The sequence below is a fragment of the Pyxicephalus adspersus genome, chromosome Z, assembly GCF_032062135.1.
Source record: "Pyxicephalus adspersus chromosome Z, UCB_Pads_2.0, whole genome shotgun sequence".
Lineage (NCBI taxonomy): Eukaryota > Metazoa > Chordata > Amphibia > Anura > Pyxicephalidae > Pyxicephalus > Pyxicephalus adspersus.
This window is the reverse complement of record NC_092871.1, coordinates 44508197-44524986: the sequence shown is the minus strand read 5'-3', so window position 1 is coordinate 44524986 and position 16790 is coordinate 44508197. Positions and strand designations below refer to the sequence as shown.

At 38.4% G+C, this 16790-nt stretch overlaps 1 protein-coding gene across 4 annotated transcripts; it reads left to right on the top strand.

Moving 5' to 3' along the window:
• Window positions 1–1101: 1101 nt before the first annotated feature.
• On the top strand, window positions 1102–15203 carry LOC140344640 (APC membrane recruitment protein 1-like). 4 transcript variants are annotated; one of them, XM_072431958.1, is made up of 3 exons: window positions 1102–1227; window positions 5574–5720; window positions 7785–15203. In XM_072431958.1, the coding sequence occupies exon 3, from the start codon at window positions 7879–7881 to the stop codon at window positions 11110–11112; it is 3234 nt and encodes a 1077-aa protein (XP_072288059.1). In that variant the 5' UTR covers window positions 1102–1227; window positions 5574–5720; window positions 7785–7878; the 3' UTR covers window positions 11113–15203. The 4 variants fall into 4 exon arrangements, with proteins under 4 accessions (XP_072288059.1, XP_072288062.1, XP_072288061.1 ...); XM_072431960.1 differs by lacking the exon at window positions 1102–1227 and adding an exon at window positions 1239–1492; XM_072431961.1 differs by lacking the exon at window positions 5574–5720 and having other exon boundaries at window positions 1117–1227.
• The last annotated feature ends 1587 nt before the right edge of the window (window positions 15204–16790 follow it).

The window sequence follows — 16790 nt, the reverse complement described above, 5'->3', positions numbered from 1 at the left end:
GTCACCTATTAAAATTAGAAAATGGCCAACAGGGTCTGCTATATTCTTTTCCAAAGAAAAATTCACCGTTGTGTGGAAAACAATGAGTACTCCCCTCTGCTTCACCGGGGCGTTGGCCACATGCACCCCTGGGTAGGAGCCATGGAGGAGGTGGAAAAACGTGTCTCCTTCAGACAAATTAAGTCCGCTTTTTTAGAGTGGAAGTAGTAAAAAGCCTTGGATCTCAGACCCTGAACATGAAACAGTGAAAGAACAGATACATTGTGTTTTTTGTACACATCATCTTCAATAGATGCAGTAAAGAATAAAACATCTGATTTCTGGAAACAACAGATCTGTTCCACACCTTCTTACCGGTGCAAAACAAGATAGCATTGGTGCTTAAGTGAGAATGAAGAGAATAATTTAGAAGTGGACATGCAATAAAATTGTCATAAAAATAAATGAAAGTAAATTTTTTTATCAGTCTCGATATTTAATATAAAGACCTCGTAGATTGAACATTATTCTGGAATTGGCTTTTATTGTTGATTTGGCTCCAGCAGGTTGCATACAACAACAACAACAACAAAAACAAAAACAACAACAACACAGCTCTGTGGCCTGTCTGATATTGTTTTATACAGTGGGTAATTCTCCCACAGGTTGCTATGAATATTCTCAAATCTGCCCTTTATCAAGCCCTGAAATTTGGTAGGTATGTAATGTAGGTGGAATAATTCATTCTTTGCAGATGCTCAGCAACCCCAGGTATAACTCTCCCTCGCATTGTGCTATCATATTTTGTATTATTTTGTGCTACACACAGGTAACATTTGGCGAGCTATAGTAACAGCCGCACACACAATTTCCATAGTTATAAGGTGGAGCGTGAGCTTCACACAAAGCACAGACTAGATAATCTAGCAAACGGAAAGCCACTCTGTGTATCTTCTCTCTGATTGGCTACGTCCCTTGTCAATTGCAGAACGAACCAGCCCACTGTTTGCGTCTTCCTGATTTGCTGGTCCTGAAAATATAAACGAAGGTTGGTGAGCTCTCTGATTGGTTGTCAGGGCTGCCAGTCACCGGAGTTAATGGGGGGGGGGGGGGGGGGGGGGGGGGGAGGTGGTCAGGTAGAGGCCGCGCTGGTTTAGCAGCATCAATTTGCTGAGAAGAGACGCCGGAGTCTGGGGTGCTGAGTGCAGGAGACAGCGGAGGCTCGGGGCCTGGTGCGGAGTATTGCGGGTTAGAAATATAATATGTATGCAGATTATAGCTGAGCCTGGGGGGAGACCTGTGTGCCCGGTAAAGCCGCGCACATAAACACATACGGGGGTACTGTGCTTCGTATTACAACACGGCACTAATCTACTCCATTATTTGCTGAATTCCTATTGGGGGTCGGTGCTTGTCTGCTGGCCAAGCTCTTCATTGCTTGCTATGTGCACCATTAATCCTTTCTTTTCTGCAGGGGCCTACCAGCCTGCTCCCCCATTTCATCATTTCCAGGGTAACTCTGTCCGCAGTTTGTGTTTTGTATTTATTGATGGGATTTATTTTGTTATCAGTGGCCCATTAGAGAGATTTACCTCCACTTCCTGTGCTGTAGACACTGCAGGAAGTGAAATCTTCTGTTGTCACAGTAATGAGTGTCCCCCTTGAAAGATTTCTCTTGTAATGCTGACTTAAAATGTGGTCTTCCATTTTTTGCCAGTGACATTGATGATCAGGAGCATTGAAGAGGATGCAGAACAGCTGTCCAAACCCGAATGTTTGCATTGGAAGGGCGGATGGCATTTAAGCTCCCTGGTGGAATTCCTGAGTGTGCATAAGGGTTAAATTTCAGTACCGAAAGTGGTAACCCCGACCCACACTCAGGGAGGAATTGCCAGGGAGTTTTTAAAACTTACCTGGTCCCCACTTTCCCGCGCATACTCCAGCAATGGCTGGCATCTGTGTCACCTGGTGATGCCTGCCCGGTGTCTGCGTCCCCGGCGCTTGAATGTTGGGGAATGCGAGGCCAGGGGACGCAGAAGCCGAGCGGGCTGTGAGAGCTTGTGGCTGGGAAGTGGGACCAGGTGGGAAATGTAAAAGTATTTTTAAATGTACCGCTTTGACATTTAAAAATATTTATTATTCAGACTGCCAGGGAGGTTAATAAGAATTGGTAGACCAGTTTTGGTTGTTATGTTAGCACTGCTCAGGTTTGTCCAGAGAAATGCAACACAAAGCGGGTCAGACACAGCCTCTGATCCAACATGAGTGCTGTTCAATAAAAGTGGTGGTCAGTGGGAAGAAAGACTCATTGCTGACCAGTGGGAGAAAATGTCAGATGGCCAAAAAGATTGGTGTCACCTAAATTGACCTGAGAGTCACAAACTGCTTAGGGGACCCCCAGCAACCTCTGGAGGAACCCTGGTTGAGAAGCACTAATCAAGATTGACACAATCATGGAGGGAATGCAGAGCATACACTGCGGCATCAGGGACCATCCTATGGTTATCAATGTGACAATTGTATTGCATTCTGTAAATATTGCTGGAACAGCGATCGGCTGCTCCTGGTACAAGGAAGTGTGTACTGTGCTTGTGTCCTATGTGGGATCAGTGTGGAAGGTTTGTTCCTCATTTTCATACAGGAAGTAAGGTAAGTGGGCTGCTGGATCTCCTAAAGCAGTAGATGTTCATAGTCAGCAAGTTAAACGATTTACCTCCAGCAGCTCTTTAAAGTTGTCACTTTGCTCAAGAAATTGCCTCGATAGAATTTATTAAGTCTAGATTTAATTCAGAATTTTATGTCTTAGAAAGTTTTATTTCTAGGAGTCTGAATAACATTCACCAGCACTGTATACATTCTGCACTTTCCGTTCTTCATTTTGCTGTGCCTCTGCTGGATGAGATTCACCCTGAATGTGTTGTGTGGTCATTGCCAAAGGGATTGATAGGAAGTCGTGCAGGCTTCCTATTGTTGCCAAGGGGGATATTTTGTTTTTGTTCAGTGAAAAACGTGAGAGGCCAGGCAATCGGCATTTTCAAAAAATCCTCCACAGTTGTTGCTTCTGTATTTCTCAATGGGCATTGCAGCCAAATCTGGCATGCAAAACTTTTTCATTTGTGGGAACAGACTTGAAAACCGTGATTTCCTGTACTGTGGCAACTGGTCTGTTTGTAACCATTACAGATCTGGCATTAATAGTACTTCTCCTATTCCCCATTTCATTATAAATAGCTGTATACTATGCTAACAGATGAGTAGGGTACAGGCCATGAATATTCCTGTGTTTTGGCATTCACTGACAAGCTTTTGTCTTGACATGCCCCATCAGCAGATTCACTTTGTTATGGCTACACACATTCTCGGTCTCGCTGTCTGCTTATACTTCTTCCAAAGCAAACTGAACATTCACGTGTCCCTTTCCAATTTAACAGATGGTCCCCAAATATCAATTTACAAATTGTGTCTCCACTCTGCTGTGTCATTTTAATTTAAATCTTCTAATCAATCTGGGTCACCTTTTAGTCATCAATGCATTGCAACCACAGGGACCATGTTATAAAAGGCATGATTTTACTTTTCCTCATTCACATTGTCCCTGGCAGTTTTATCAAATTATATGGTTAGAGAATCACTGACCCAGAACAGATGAATGAATACCAAATGTCCTGACAACTGACAAATGCCCAGCTTTGCTGTGAGTCAGTGACTGGTCATGTATTTAAAGCGTGATGAATGACAGATCCCGTGTACCTACCCGGATAGCTGCCCTTTACCTGACCCTAAAGCTGCGTACACACATCAGATGATTATCTTCCAATAATCGCCTCAGGGCAGATATCCGATGAGAATCTTGACGTGTGTTCCGCACTCATCCAACGTCGTTCCAGGATCTTTCCTGCCGGATCCACGAACATCATATGTTCATAATTGAAGTGTAGGGGAGGGAGCGCAGTGGGTGCTGCTCTGTTCTCCTCCTCTCTATAGAGCAGAATGGTGCTGTATGTACAGTGCTCATACATGCAGTCTTTTGTCGTTGGAAAGGATTGTGAAAGTTCCTTTCTAACTACAGAAATGTACCCTGTGTACAAAGCCTAAAGGTAAAATGAGCCATGATTGTCAGATAAGTGAATGAGGGGGGCAATTTGATTATTTTTGATTTTACTAATTTCACTCATTTAACCCTCTGGTAGTCCAGAGCACCAGTAAGTGTGTCAATGACAGCCAAACCAGCAATGGTGGTCATGTGTGATGCCAAGCTTGGCACAATCTGACATGTCTCAGCTAGTGCTGAATTTGGTAAAGGCTGGAGTTGGGCATGATGAACACTCAAGAGCATTTTCTAGATGGCATTTGTCTCACTCTCATTAGTTGTAATAGCTGGTAGAAGTTTAAACATTTACCCAAAAGCAAATTGTGACACAAATGACTATGCAGCAGTGAATAGTGTGAAAATAATTACATAGAGAACATAGCAACATTGAAAGGGACTTTAATTGTGTTATGCAGATTTTATCTTACTACAGTAATTAATCATTCCTAAAAAGTTCAGTTCCTTCATGCCAAAGGAACAACAAAACAATACAACAAATCAAATTTGTCTTGATTAAATTATAAAAAAACCAATCCCTTGGTTTTTGTTACACTATAAAACAATGATTAGGCCTTAGTACTGTAATGAGTCCAAAAAAAATTCACAAAACAATGTTATCACTGTATAGTTTTCTTACTCTTTACCGGAGGATAAAAATGGAGGAGATTGTTTGGATTTCTGAACTTGTTGCATTTGTTTCTTCTAGGTTTGTGAATTGATGTTTTTCATTTTTTAACTACTTTCTATAACAAAACAATTTTCCTCTCCTTTTCCTTTTTATTAATCAAATCGGTAATTTGCAGCGTGGAAAGACATACCTGACATAACTGAAAATATCAGAAGACAACTGTAAAACTTTCTATTCGCCATTATTTATTTTTTTAATCTTGGTAACAAGGACAAACGGAAAGCTTATCTCCTCAGCAAAAACACAGAGAGTAATGAAAAACAGCCCCAAAACTACAACTTCCCAAGTGTTTTGCTGCATTCGGTATGTGGAAGGGTTTTTGGAGTCAAAGCAGCTGGAAAGGAAATCCCCCATATACATAGACATAAATAATGGAGTTCTATAGTCCAATAAAGGATAAACCACAAACCCATTTTTTTTCAAACTGCTTGTGAATACTGCTAGTCTTAGTATGCCCAAAGCTTTCGTCATCCTATTGGTTTGCAGTTTTTCTCTGTGGGATCCTTGTTAGGGGAGCTCCCCTACCACAGTGAAGGCGAGTTTACATTAAACTGTGGAGATTAGACACAGAGCTTGCATGTTTAATTTGTTTGGTGTGCTATAAAATATGCTTATTTTATTACATTTTCCCTTGTCAGTACACATTCAGTTCATTTGATTGGAACAATAAAGATCAACACACCAAGGTGTAACACATTTGTGCTTAATGGTCATGTTGGGAACAAATGGTTTTCTTTTGTTTATGCATTTTGCACTGCACCCTTTGAAGACGTCTTGTATTTATACCAGTGTTCATCTTTTTGTTTCTATTCATAGACTGGAATCATGTCCATGTATGGCGACATTATGATGACATTCATTTTGGTTAATGTGTGTCTGCAGTCTCATAAAAACGAGCATCATCTGGATTAATATATCTGCTATTGTTACATCCTGCCCTTCAGATAGTTTCTCTTGGACATGGTAAGTGACTTATAACTTAAGCTACGTACACACGTCAGATTTTTATCGCCCGATAATCGGCATCGGCCAATTATCGGGCAAAAATCTGCCGTGTGTACAGTCGGTGTCGTCCATCGTCCGGACGACCGACCTGCCGGATCCACGGACGATGGACGACAGCCGATCCTAATGAAAGGGAAGGGGAGAGCGCGCAGCAGGGTGCCGCTCCGTCACTCTCCCCCTCCCCTCTCCATAGAGCATGGACGGTGCTGTATGTACAGCACGGTTCATGCATCGTGCACTCCCTTGTCGTTGGAAAGGATCGTGAAAGATCCTTTCCAACGACAAAAATTGGAAGTGTGTACGCAGCTTTAGTGTGCAGAAGTACTATAGTACGTAGATGAGCCTCATACTATTGACAACTGTGCTTTAAGCTTCATTGAAACTAATATATCATGACTGTTATCTGTAAAATAGGACATTTCTATATACTGAATGATTTCAGAAACACTTACATTTTATAGAAGTTGGCGCTGGTACATTTTTTGCTGACTCCAACTCCAGATACCCCAAAATTGATGACAGGGTTAGATTTATGCCCACGCCAGCCGCTACATGGCTGCTCTGTGGTAGTGCCCTGTTCAGTTGGTGGGACTGGACTCATTAGTACAAACAAATATTGGTTGACGTTTTGTAAACTGTGTGCACTGTCCAGCCACACAAGGTTGGGATAGAATCTGATGAATGGGCCAGACAATATTTCAACTTATGTTATTTGATCCTGGAGTATTATTTTTAGGGTTTTTCCATATTACTACTTTTCTTTCCTAAATCTTTGGCACAATTATACCTGAATTTAGTAAATGTTTATTTATATTGGTGCAGACTTCACCTGGAACTTAGTTGTTCACAAGAGCATTAATGCTGGATATGCTATAAATGTTTTGCTTGTTGGCAGTTCCCAGAATCTTTATTCAGCAGGGAATTTTCAGTTAAATTTTGTCCTACTCAAGGTTTTAGACTTTATGTATGTACAGTGTCTGTAGAATTATATTAACAGAATTAGTAAAGTCTCATTCAAGCAAAGCTTGGTGTTGGTATTGGTAGGAAAGTAGGTTGAGGCAGCTGCATTTTGTCTATAAATGAATGAAGTGCTAAGTTTTTGTGTATCCTCTTGGGAAAGCAGTAGGGTTAAATATTATCAGTGCTGCAGTTACCACAAATACAATGGGACCACATGATCTTTCATTACTTTATACCTCCCTAGTCAAATATACTTTTTATTTTCTTAGTAAATTTTCATACCATGTAACAAATGAACAAAACACTGCTTTTATGCAGTTATATACTTATTTAGGATTATAAATACTTTTTAAATACAGTTTGTATACATCTATAATCTTACCTATTTACATTAGCGTTCTGTAATCTGCTGTAAAGCAACATGTATGGAAAATAAATCAGTAAGTACTATCAGGATTCAGTAGCCTTGATCAGAGTTTTCAGTGTAACTTTTGTGAAGCTGTACGATAATCTCTCCTATGATCTGCTTTTCCTGTCAACAGGCTAGAAGTAGAGTTTAATATGACAGCATACTTTCAGCCACCATATGTTATATAGTGTCCAATGTGAAAACTGAGCTCTCTTAACAATATGTCAAGTAGTAAGTGTGTAATATTCTGCACATGGAGAATGTTTGTGCTTGTAAGAGGCTTTAAGTCAGACTTTAGTGCTTCAGCCTCGCTAGCAGCAGGTTCAACTTTGAGCACACATATTGGTAGTGAAACGCTTGCTTACATATGTAGCACTCCTGCCTTTTTTAATTGTTTTAAAAGATATGTTTGAAAGGAGTGTTCTCGAATGTGGAAGTATTCTTTGTGCATTTTCTAGTGGTTGTGTCTCTGACAAATTCATGCAGAACAATCACATAGTCATTAGCCTGGGTTAAAAATCAAACATAACATTATGGTTGGTGAGCATAAACTGTTACATTTATTTTGGTTCTAACTGGAAAAAAAAATTGTGTTTGGGGTCTTGTGGAAAACTTCTGTGCATGTTTTAATGTTTTGTTTTTTTCCCTCCTAGGTCTGCAAAGAATGTTTTTATGTTAATCAAATTCCAGTGCCTCTACAATCATTCTCTTAAAACCAACACTCATTATTGATGTATACCAGTTGTCATGGAAACTGGCAGCAGTTGCCAAGAAGAAAATAATATAACGTTATCTTCTAACTGTACAATACATGACGATGGAGAATGCCCCAGGGTGGATGTACACTCTACTCATTCTTGTATGGACCAACAAACTCAAGGGAAGCAGAAAAAAACTCCTTTTAAATTCTTTGGAGGAAGAAAGGGCATTGTTACTTTACCCAGTTTCTTTGGAGGAAAGCACAAGGGTTTTGGAAAAGGAAATGCTAAGAAATCCATGAGCAAAAGCAAGACCCATGACTGCATTAGTGATGTATCTGGGGATGATGGAAAGAAGGGCTGTTCTGATAATTCTGTCAACAGGCATCATGGACATGACCTTTATAAGACGGGAAATATTCTTCCTAGCTCTCTTAGTGCTGATTCTGGAATTAAATCACCAGTTAAGCTTGATTTCAATTTCCATGATATATCTCCGATGGGCAGCACAGAGTGCTTTGAAAAAAAAATGAATGGAGAAAAATCTTTCTCCTTTCCACGACCAAAAAAAGGGTTGAAGGGATTATTTAGCAGCATCCGTAGACACAAGAAAAGCAAAACTCCTGACCCAGACAAGTGTGAGCGGTATGATCATATTACTGAGACTGTTATTTTAGAACAATTAAATAGGTACTCATCAGAGGATGCTGAACTGCAGTGCAGCAGTGAGCAACCAAAGATGAAGAGTCAGGATTCAGGAGTTTCCTCAGATTGTTTACGGAATCTCCCAGTTGTGTGTGAAAATGAAGAGACTCAACAAGGCTCTGTAAGCATGCCGGACTTAACACCACAAAAAAATAGGGAATTTGTTGTGGAAACCATTGAGGCACTCTGTAATGACCAAAATGCTGTCGCCAATTCTGAACCTGTCTGCCCTGCTAATAGTTCAGTACCTGATATGTCTCCTGATGTTGTAAATGCTGACTTAGGTAGAGAATCCTTACCACATTCTGCTGGTGACCATCTCAGTCTTATGTTTGAGGAAGTGTCCTCTCTCAAGAGTTTTGATTCCCTTACAGGATGTGGAGATATTATTGCTGAACAGGACATTGACAATATTAGTGATATTTCCTTTTCCTTACAAAGAAGCAGGGAGGCAACAAAAAGAAGCTCATGTCTGGTAACTTATCAAGGTGGTGGAGAGGAGATGGCAACACCAGATGACATGGAGGAAGAGTACCTTCAGAGGCTTTTGGAAGATGGCAATGAAGCTGATGCAAGCTATGAACTAGAAGAGGAAAAGGTACATGAAGAGATGCCAAAGAGCTTTACTGAACTGCAGTCGCATGCTTACTCAATGGGTGCTGAAGACGCCTTTATTGATAGAACTGTTTTAAGCAGCACAGAGTTGTTGACTCCTCAAAGCGATCAGCAAGAATCTGCACCAAATAGTGATGAAGGGTACTATGACTCTACCACACCTGGTCCAGATGATGATGGCAGAGAAGGCTTCTCCCAAAAAGAACGTCTTCCAAGAGACAGCTACAGTGGCGATGCACTTTATGAGTTTTATGAGCCTGATGACAATCTCATGAGTCCTGCACCTGGTGGAGAGTCATTGTATGAGAGTAAAACACTAAGCTCTGAAATGCTTGATCATTTTTTCGACTTTAATCTTTCCTTAAATAGTGGGTTAAGTCAGGATACAGAACACAAAAAGGGTGCAACTGAAACAGAAGAGGAACGCTTGGCAGTAATTCAAAAGCAGCTGCTGTTTTGGGAAATGCAAAGAGAAGCGGCACTGAAAGGATTGGGGCATGTAAACAAAGATATTTTTTCCAAAGAAAAACAAATTGAATGTGAAATCAGGACTGTCAACTTAATGGGCGTAGGCAAGGGTGGCCTTACAAGAGAAAACATTTTGTCTCAAAACGATAGCAAACATGTTGTTGACAAAGAAATAAATACGATCGAAACTGGAAAACAGTCTTGGAAAGACTATCAGGAAACCCCTTTAACAGACTGTGATTACCACAGATGTTTTGTAAATCATACGGATGGAAATGGACTTGTGGAAAATCCTGGTTTTGAGTTGAATGTTGGTAGCCTTGAAGCTCAAGACCAGAATGACACTAAGTTGGCAACTATTGCCAAACTTTCCAATTCTAGTATTACACCTATGCATCATGTCCAGAATGTATTTGCTTCTGAATTTCCCTGCCTATCTACTTACAATGCAGAAAATGAATGTGAGCAGGCTGTAGATTTTGCCGATAATGACATGTTATTTTCAAGTATTTCTGAAAGACTTGGCAGTGCTTGTTCTAGTTCATCATTTCATCACAATTTAAACTCTCTTCCCACTATGGTCACTTTTGATGTAGTTTATGTTGAAAACGAAGGTGAATGTGAACAGCAACTCCATCTAAGTCCAGATGAAGAGGTTGTATCATCCTTTGAGACTTTTGACCACAGCTACGTACAAGAGTCTTTAGCTGAATGTGACGAACACTTAATACAAATGGACTCCCATCATTCTTTTCACAACTTTAACTGGGGGGTGACCAGCCTTCCTCGTCACCTTGAGCAGAATAAGCTAAGTCCTTTTAAGCCAGTTCCACTTTCTATTAACAGAAGAAGCAAATCCCTAGACACAGAAAGCTTGCAAATGGAACTTGGTGGAATACATATTAAAAGTGGCTTGAAATCCTATGACTTGCTCATTCCTTGGGAGGATACAAAGAATCCCTGTCATTATGAAGATGACTGTGCACATGGAGATGAAGCAAGATTTAACCATTATAAAGTGTCGAGGAAAGTTGTTTTACCAAATGACGAGTTTGAATCCTATACACCAGTTTCATCTCAGAAGCAGGGTTACAACAGACAATTGTTGGGTTCCAACACCAGTAGCCAGCTACCAGTAAATGGCATGCAATCGGCAATCCCCACTGCAGTGACTGTTCAGTATAACACTAGGCAACCTAAAGAAGACTCCTGCCAATACTCCAGAGACACTAAAAAAAAGCTTGCTCGTGTGTTACCCCTGGAGGAACACAGGTCAAAAGATTTACAGTACAGTTGTGATTATGATGCCCCTCCTAAGCAAATGAATACCAAACCCATTTGTGTTACACAAGCAATGCCTCAACACAAAAAAGACTATGGCCTACAGTCAGAGTTTGTGGAAAGGTCTGGACTTTCCAAAAAAGGCTTTTTGGAGCACAAGAATACATCACCCATTGACTGGAGTATTACCTACAGTGAATGTTCAAACAGCTAAATTATACCCACAGCAGTTAAGATTTATGTTTCATGGATTAAAGGTCCTCCATTAGTGAAATGAGAAAATGCAAAATGGCTTGTAGACTAGCCAATCCACAACTAAATGAAGAAATGTTGTACAATGGTTTTTCACATTTCTGTAATATATATAAATAATTAGTCATTGCTGGACATCTGTTGTTAAGTTGTTTATTTGAATTGCTTTTAAATTTGCAGTGGAAAAATAACACCATTGTGCTTTATTCCTTGAATGTCCTATTTAGAGAATAAAATAAGTTATATAGCAGCCCTTGATTTGTCACACCACATGTCACTTGTGCCTTCTACACAAGAGCCTAAAAAATTTATCAAAATGAAAACACCTTTCAAGGAACAGAATGTATTACTCATTTCTTATGCAGTGCTACACAATTATGTTTTTTAGCAAATTTACGTCACAGACTTGACAAAACCGCTGCTACACTTCATGCTTATAAGTCAACTAGAAACATGAAATACATGGCAACTTTTTAAAGACACAAGCACACTGTGATGCATCTGCTTTGATCACACAAGCCCAATATGTATTGGCATGCATGGTGACCTAAATTTTTTATTTGTTTTGCCCTTATTCATGATTTAGGTTCAGATTACATGTATGCTTCAAATATAGGATCTCTTTATTTTTTTTAAAGCACTACATATTTTCTGTACATATTGGTACTTTAATGTTTGGAATGCCTAAGTACATGTGCTATAAGCCTGTTTTTTTTTTTTTTTTTTTTGTAAACGGTCTTTTTTGTGCTTTTATTGATCACTGCATTGGGATTAGGCTGCCATGTTAATTTATAGAACTTAATTTGCTTTCTGGTATCTGAAATATCAAAGGCGACGGTTTCTATGTTGTATTGGCCTTTATTTCCCACCACATAAATTACTGCATACATTTTTTTTTTTTTTTTTATTATTACATCTTTGCAGCAAATGTATTCGACTTAGAGTTCTGTAAAAGTAATGGGATAATACTGGAAAAAAGCAAGAAGAGATCAAAATGCCAAATTATATAAAGGTTACATTTTAAACCTTACATCCAGGCAAAGTTGTCATTTTTTTTTTCTGATGGTTATCTGTTACACAAATTCGACTTAAAATTTGTCTTTTTGACCTCTCAACACATACAGTGCTTTTTTAAATGATCTGTATGTAATATATCAAACTGAATGGTCATGCAAGATGCACTCCAGTAAAACATTAACACTTGTGCTTGAAGTGAAATTAAAAAAAAAACTTGCTCACCTTTACCTTTGTAGATCTCTCGATCCCTCCGGAGGTTTCCTGAAGCAGGTCCAACGTGGTCCTGGTATCCTCAGCCCATTAAAGGGGTTATCTATCCTTTTATGTAAGGTGATAACTTTAGTTTAGGTGCCCTTTAAAATGTTAAGATTGCTTGTATCCTTAATTACTGAATATCTTTGAATGTTATCTTGAGATTATAGGGCATGATAGCCGAATCTGAACTGATGTCACAAGATTCTGTGAGGTGCAAAAGTGATAAAGCAGGAGATTATGGATCAACTAAGTAAAAACTGTGAATAATATAAAGCAAGCACAGATGGAGTTTTTCATGAATTGCATCAGTTGCCAATAGTTTTTTGTTTGCTACTTTTTCTGTGCAGTATACAAATTGTTAGGGTTACAGTGAGGTGTATAGAGAAAATCTTTCAAAACAAAGTCTTCTATACTTTTGTTGGTGGCCATCTAGTATGAAACCGCTCCTTCAGTTTTTTCCAACTGCTGTAGTCATTACTGATTTAGTGGCTAGACTTCCCCCATCATTTGTTGTGGGTCCTCCCGACTAAATTGTATGTCTTATAATGAAGTGGATGGAACCACATGGAGTGACAGGGGAAATAGGAAATCCAGACGGTGACCTGAGCAGGAAATGCATTCATATTCTAGAAAGCTTAAAAAGAAGTTGACTGCCAAAAAGGTGAATGTATGTAACTTGTCAGCAGGATTTTCTCTATACACATCCTGCTGTATTGGCACATGTACTTTTTTAAGGCAATCTTTACAGAGAAAATCATAAAGTTACTATTGATTTCTTCTTCTAAAATGCCAGGTTACTGGATCTCATGGCTTCCGTTCTGTGACCTGGAACAAGTGTGCAGAACAAATGTTTCAACTTTATAATCTGGTTGTTCTATGTCTAGAATTTAAAAAAACTAGAGACAGCCGTCAAGTAGTATACTCGTAAGAGCAGCAGTGGCAGCTACCCCCAATAAATGTCAAAGGTTGTACAGGTACCAAAAGAAGTCTCCAACCTAATAAAATATTATAGGTTTACCTTTTATCACTGGGTTTGGGTTTTAGGGGCACACTTTATTTTTAACTTGGTACTTAAGTCCCTGGTCAGATAATTAACAGTTCTTGACTCCTAGTACTCCAAAGATCCAAATTTTGGTTCATAAATTGTATTAGATTACCATCAGAGGAGAAACTGCCTTTTTTCCTCCAGATTAATAACCATAAAAAGCAGTATCACAAAAACGTTAGTTCTTTAGTACAGACTGTTTTCTTATTTATTTTTATTTTGACAAACTAAATTGTAGCCATCTAGTAAATGAAATGTAATACAGCTAGATTAACTTTGTTTTTAGAACCATCATCTCCATGATCAGGCCTTAATTTTTACAAATTTCAAACCAGTCAACATGCTAGGCTGTAGGTGCAGAGTAAAATTGCATCTGTCTGGGAAAAGGGTGTTCAGGAAAACATTATCTACCAGCTTTATAAAGCCTTTCTTAGTTGACTGAGGTATGAGGTATGGAGAGTGACATTGGCTGCGCTGTGCTTACTGAGGGGCTTCTGCGCACAGTAGTCGCCTATGTTTTTTGCTACTCCTACATAGGCTTTACAAAAAGGAAATGCAAGTTATTTTAAATACGAATCTTCATGATTCTAAGGTAATAAATATGCTTGTAAGCATATTTGGGCTATCCATATTATAAATATTAGGGTAGCTACAGATCACTGTAATGGAGCTAATGAATAGATTATGGATGAAACCCAACCCAAGGAAGTTTTGGACAAGAAATGGATAGACCTTCTTCCAAGTTTTTTTTCCCCTCGTACCCATTCAGGTAATACTCTCACATCTTCCCCGGTAGGAAAATGATGAGAAATCTTTTCAATGGCGACCTAGACTATAATGAAACACCGCCAGTTTTATTACAGTTCTCCATGTCCTGAAGACAACACAGTTTTTTTTATTTTTTTTTCTGTCACACAAAAAGTTATGATTAATTATCCCCAAAAGGGTTACAGAAAGCAGTAGAAGCTTCCCAATTCTATATAAGTACAGAAATGGTGTAATGTAGAACAGTTGGATGGCATTCTTTTTATTCCTTACTCAAAAGAAATTTTAGTTCAAGTAGACAATGTCTTTCTCTTAAATTTGATTTATTTTTGTTTGAGTGAATTGGTATTTAATAAACTCATAACTAGTGACCTATACCAATTTAAATAAGCCCAAGTTTGACTTGAATGCAGTGGCTTTTTTTTTTTTTATTTATTTGTATGATGTAAGTTTTTTACAATGCTAAGTTGACCAGCAATAATGATGATAATTCTCAACAAATACGGAATGTTTTGCATTTTTCCTTTTCTCGAAGACATTCAAGTGTTCCTTTTAAAATGGAGTTTTTCTGACCATTTTACAACATCTTGGCCGTCTTTTTATACTATTTAGAAAAAAAAAAAACGTCATTGGTAATAAACATACATTTATTTGTGCTGATTTGAAATCCCTCTCTTTGTATTTGGGATTGTCAAAAAAAGCCAATGAATTAATGCCAAATTTCCATGAACATTTAAATTGAAGCAGCTTATTTCAAAGCATGTTGCTCACAGGATACATCTTAGTGTCTTATTGTTTGCCACATTGGTATATTTCACACCTAAAATTGGGTAACACTTAAATATTTGTGTTGTCTTTTTTTATATACAGTATATGAAAATACAAAGTTGTACAAATTGATGTGTAATTTATTACTGGTGTTATTTTTTAAAGATGGTGGAACCCGAAAAAAATAAAGAAACTTGCTTCCAGCCACTTGTCTGCTTTGTAAATCATTTGATGAGCTTCTAGATTGTGGATTATGCTTCTTTTAAACCTAGGAGGTTGGTTGGGTGTCCTTTGTGAAAGTGATTCAATTTGTTATTCTCCAGAGAGCAGACAGCTACAGTTCATTCATTATGTGGATTTAGCCCACCTGCTTTTCTCTTTTCATGTCCATATGTATAGTGGATTATTTTACAGCCATAAGGACGGCATATGTTGTCTGTGTAAAGAGAGATGGCTTGCTTTCTGTTTTTAAGTGACTAAGTGTAATACAGTGGTACTGTATATTGAAGGCCTGAATTTACTAAAATTAAAGGCTAACTCAAGGTTGCTCCAGAAAAATGGTTTCTGTAAAGTTGTCATGCAAATATATTGAACAACTACACTTCCTAGGTATATGCCTACCCATTTACTAAGGTAGGCACCATCTGTTTCTGTGGTGCTTTAATCCCAGTTTTGATCTTTATCTTGTCAAGTGTGACTGGACCACCTTGTTGTGGGCCAGTTAGGTTGTTTAGAAACATTAAACATTTTAGTTATCCCCACTGTATGTAGCTATCAGGCAAAGCTTCTGTACTTACTGGTTTTGTCAAACTTGAAAACTCCCCCTGCTTCCCACTACAAACAAAATGTAGCTATTTATTTAGGTACAGGAAATGTTCCAAGCCCTTGTAATAAATAAATAATAAAATAGGTGAATACTACCTCCCAAATATATTTAAATGTATACCTCCCCACTTCTGCACTTGCTAGAAAAACAGCTTTGCCCAAAAACTGTATAAATGCTCATGCCATTTAGTCTCCACTGGAGCCTAACATATCTCAAGAGAATAAAACAGATGTAGATGAGATGGGGTTCACACTGAAAAAGTAACATTTCAGGAAGACTTAATTGGCTACGATGCCTGACACGATGCAAAATTGGTATCTGAACTGTCACTTGTGAATTGGACTAGCTCACCTCTGGGATTCTAGTCCCAATTTTCTAAATTAGATATTAAAGTGTATTGATTAGGTAACAAAGGCACTAATAAAAGTGTATACGTGCATATTCGTTATTTAGCTCTAACAAGGGATTTACTATTTTAATTTATGAAATGTAACTTCTTTATAAAAGCTGTTTTAGCATTGTATATAAAAGAGCCCCTCTCAAGTCAAATTTTCATCCTCAGACTTTACTAATACTGTGAAATATGTACATAGCTAACCACTGCAGACAATGTAAATACATCCAGCAGTGAACATTTCCGTACAGAGCTGGCATTTTATTTATTTCATTTTTTTTTTACTAACTAACGGACTTATCACATGCATAGCAGCAATCAGCAGGACGATAGCAGAACAAACCTCTTTTTCAAACCGATTTGTGTACGTTCCATAAATGAGGCCCAATAGTGATTATTGGCAGGAGACAAGAAGCCCAACTAAATCTGATATTGAAATGCCTAAGGATAGTTATTGTCCCTTTATGTTTTTTAAATAAGGTTTGTGCTTATATTTAAATGTTAATAAAAAGGTTTATTATTCTTTATATATTTGTTTGAACCTTTATTGGTCTTTTGTTTGATAGCAGC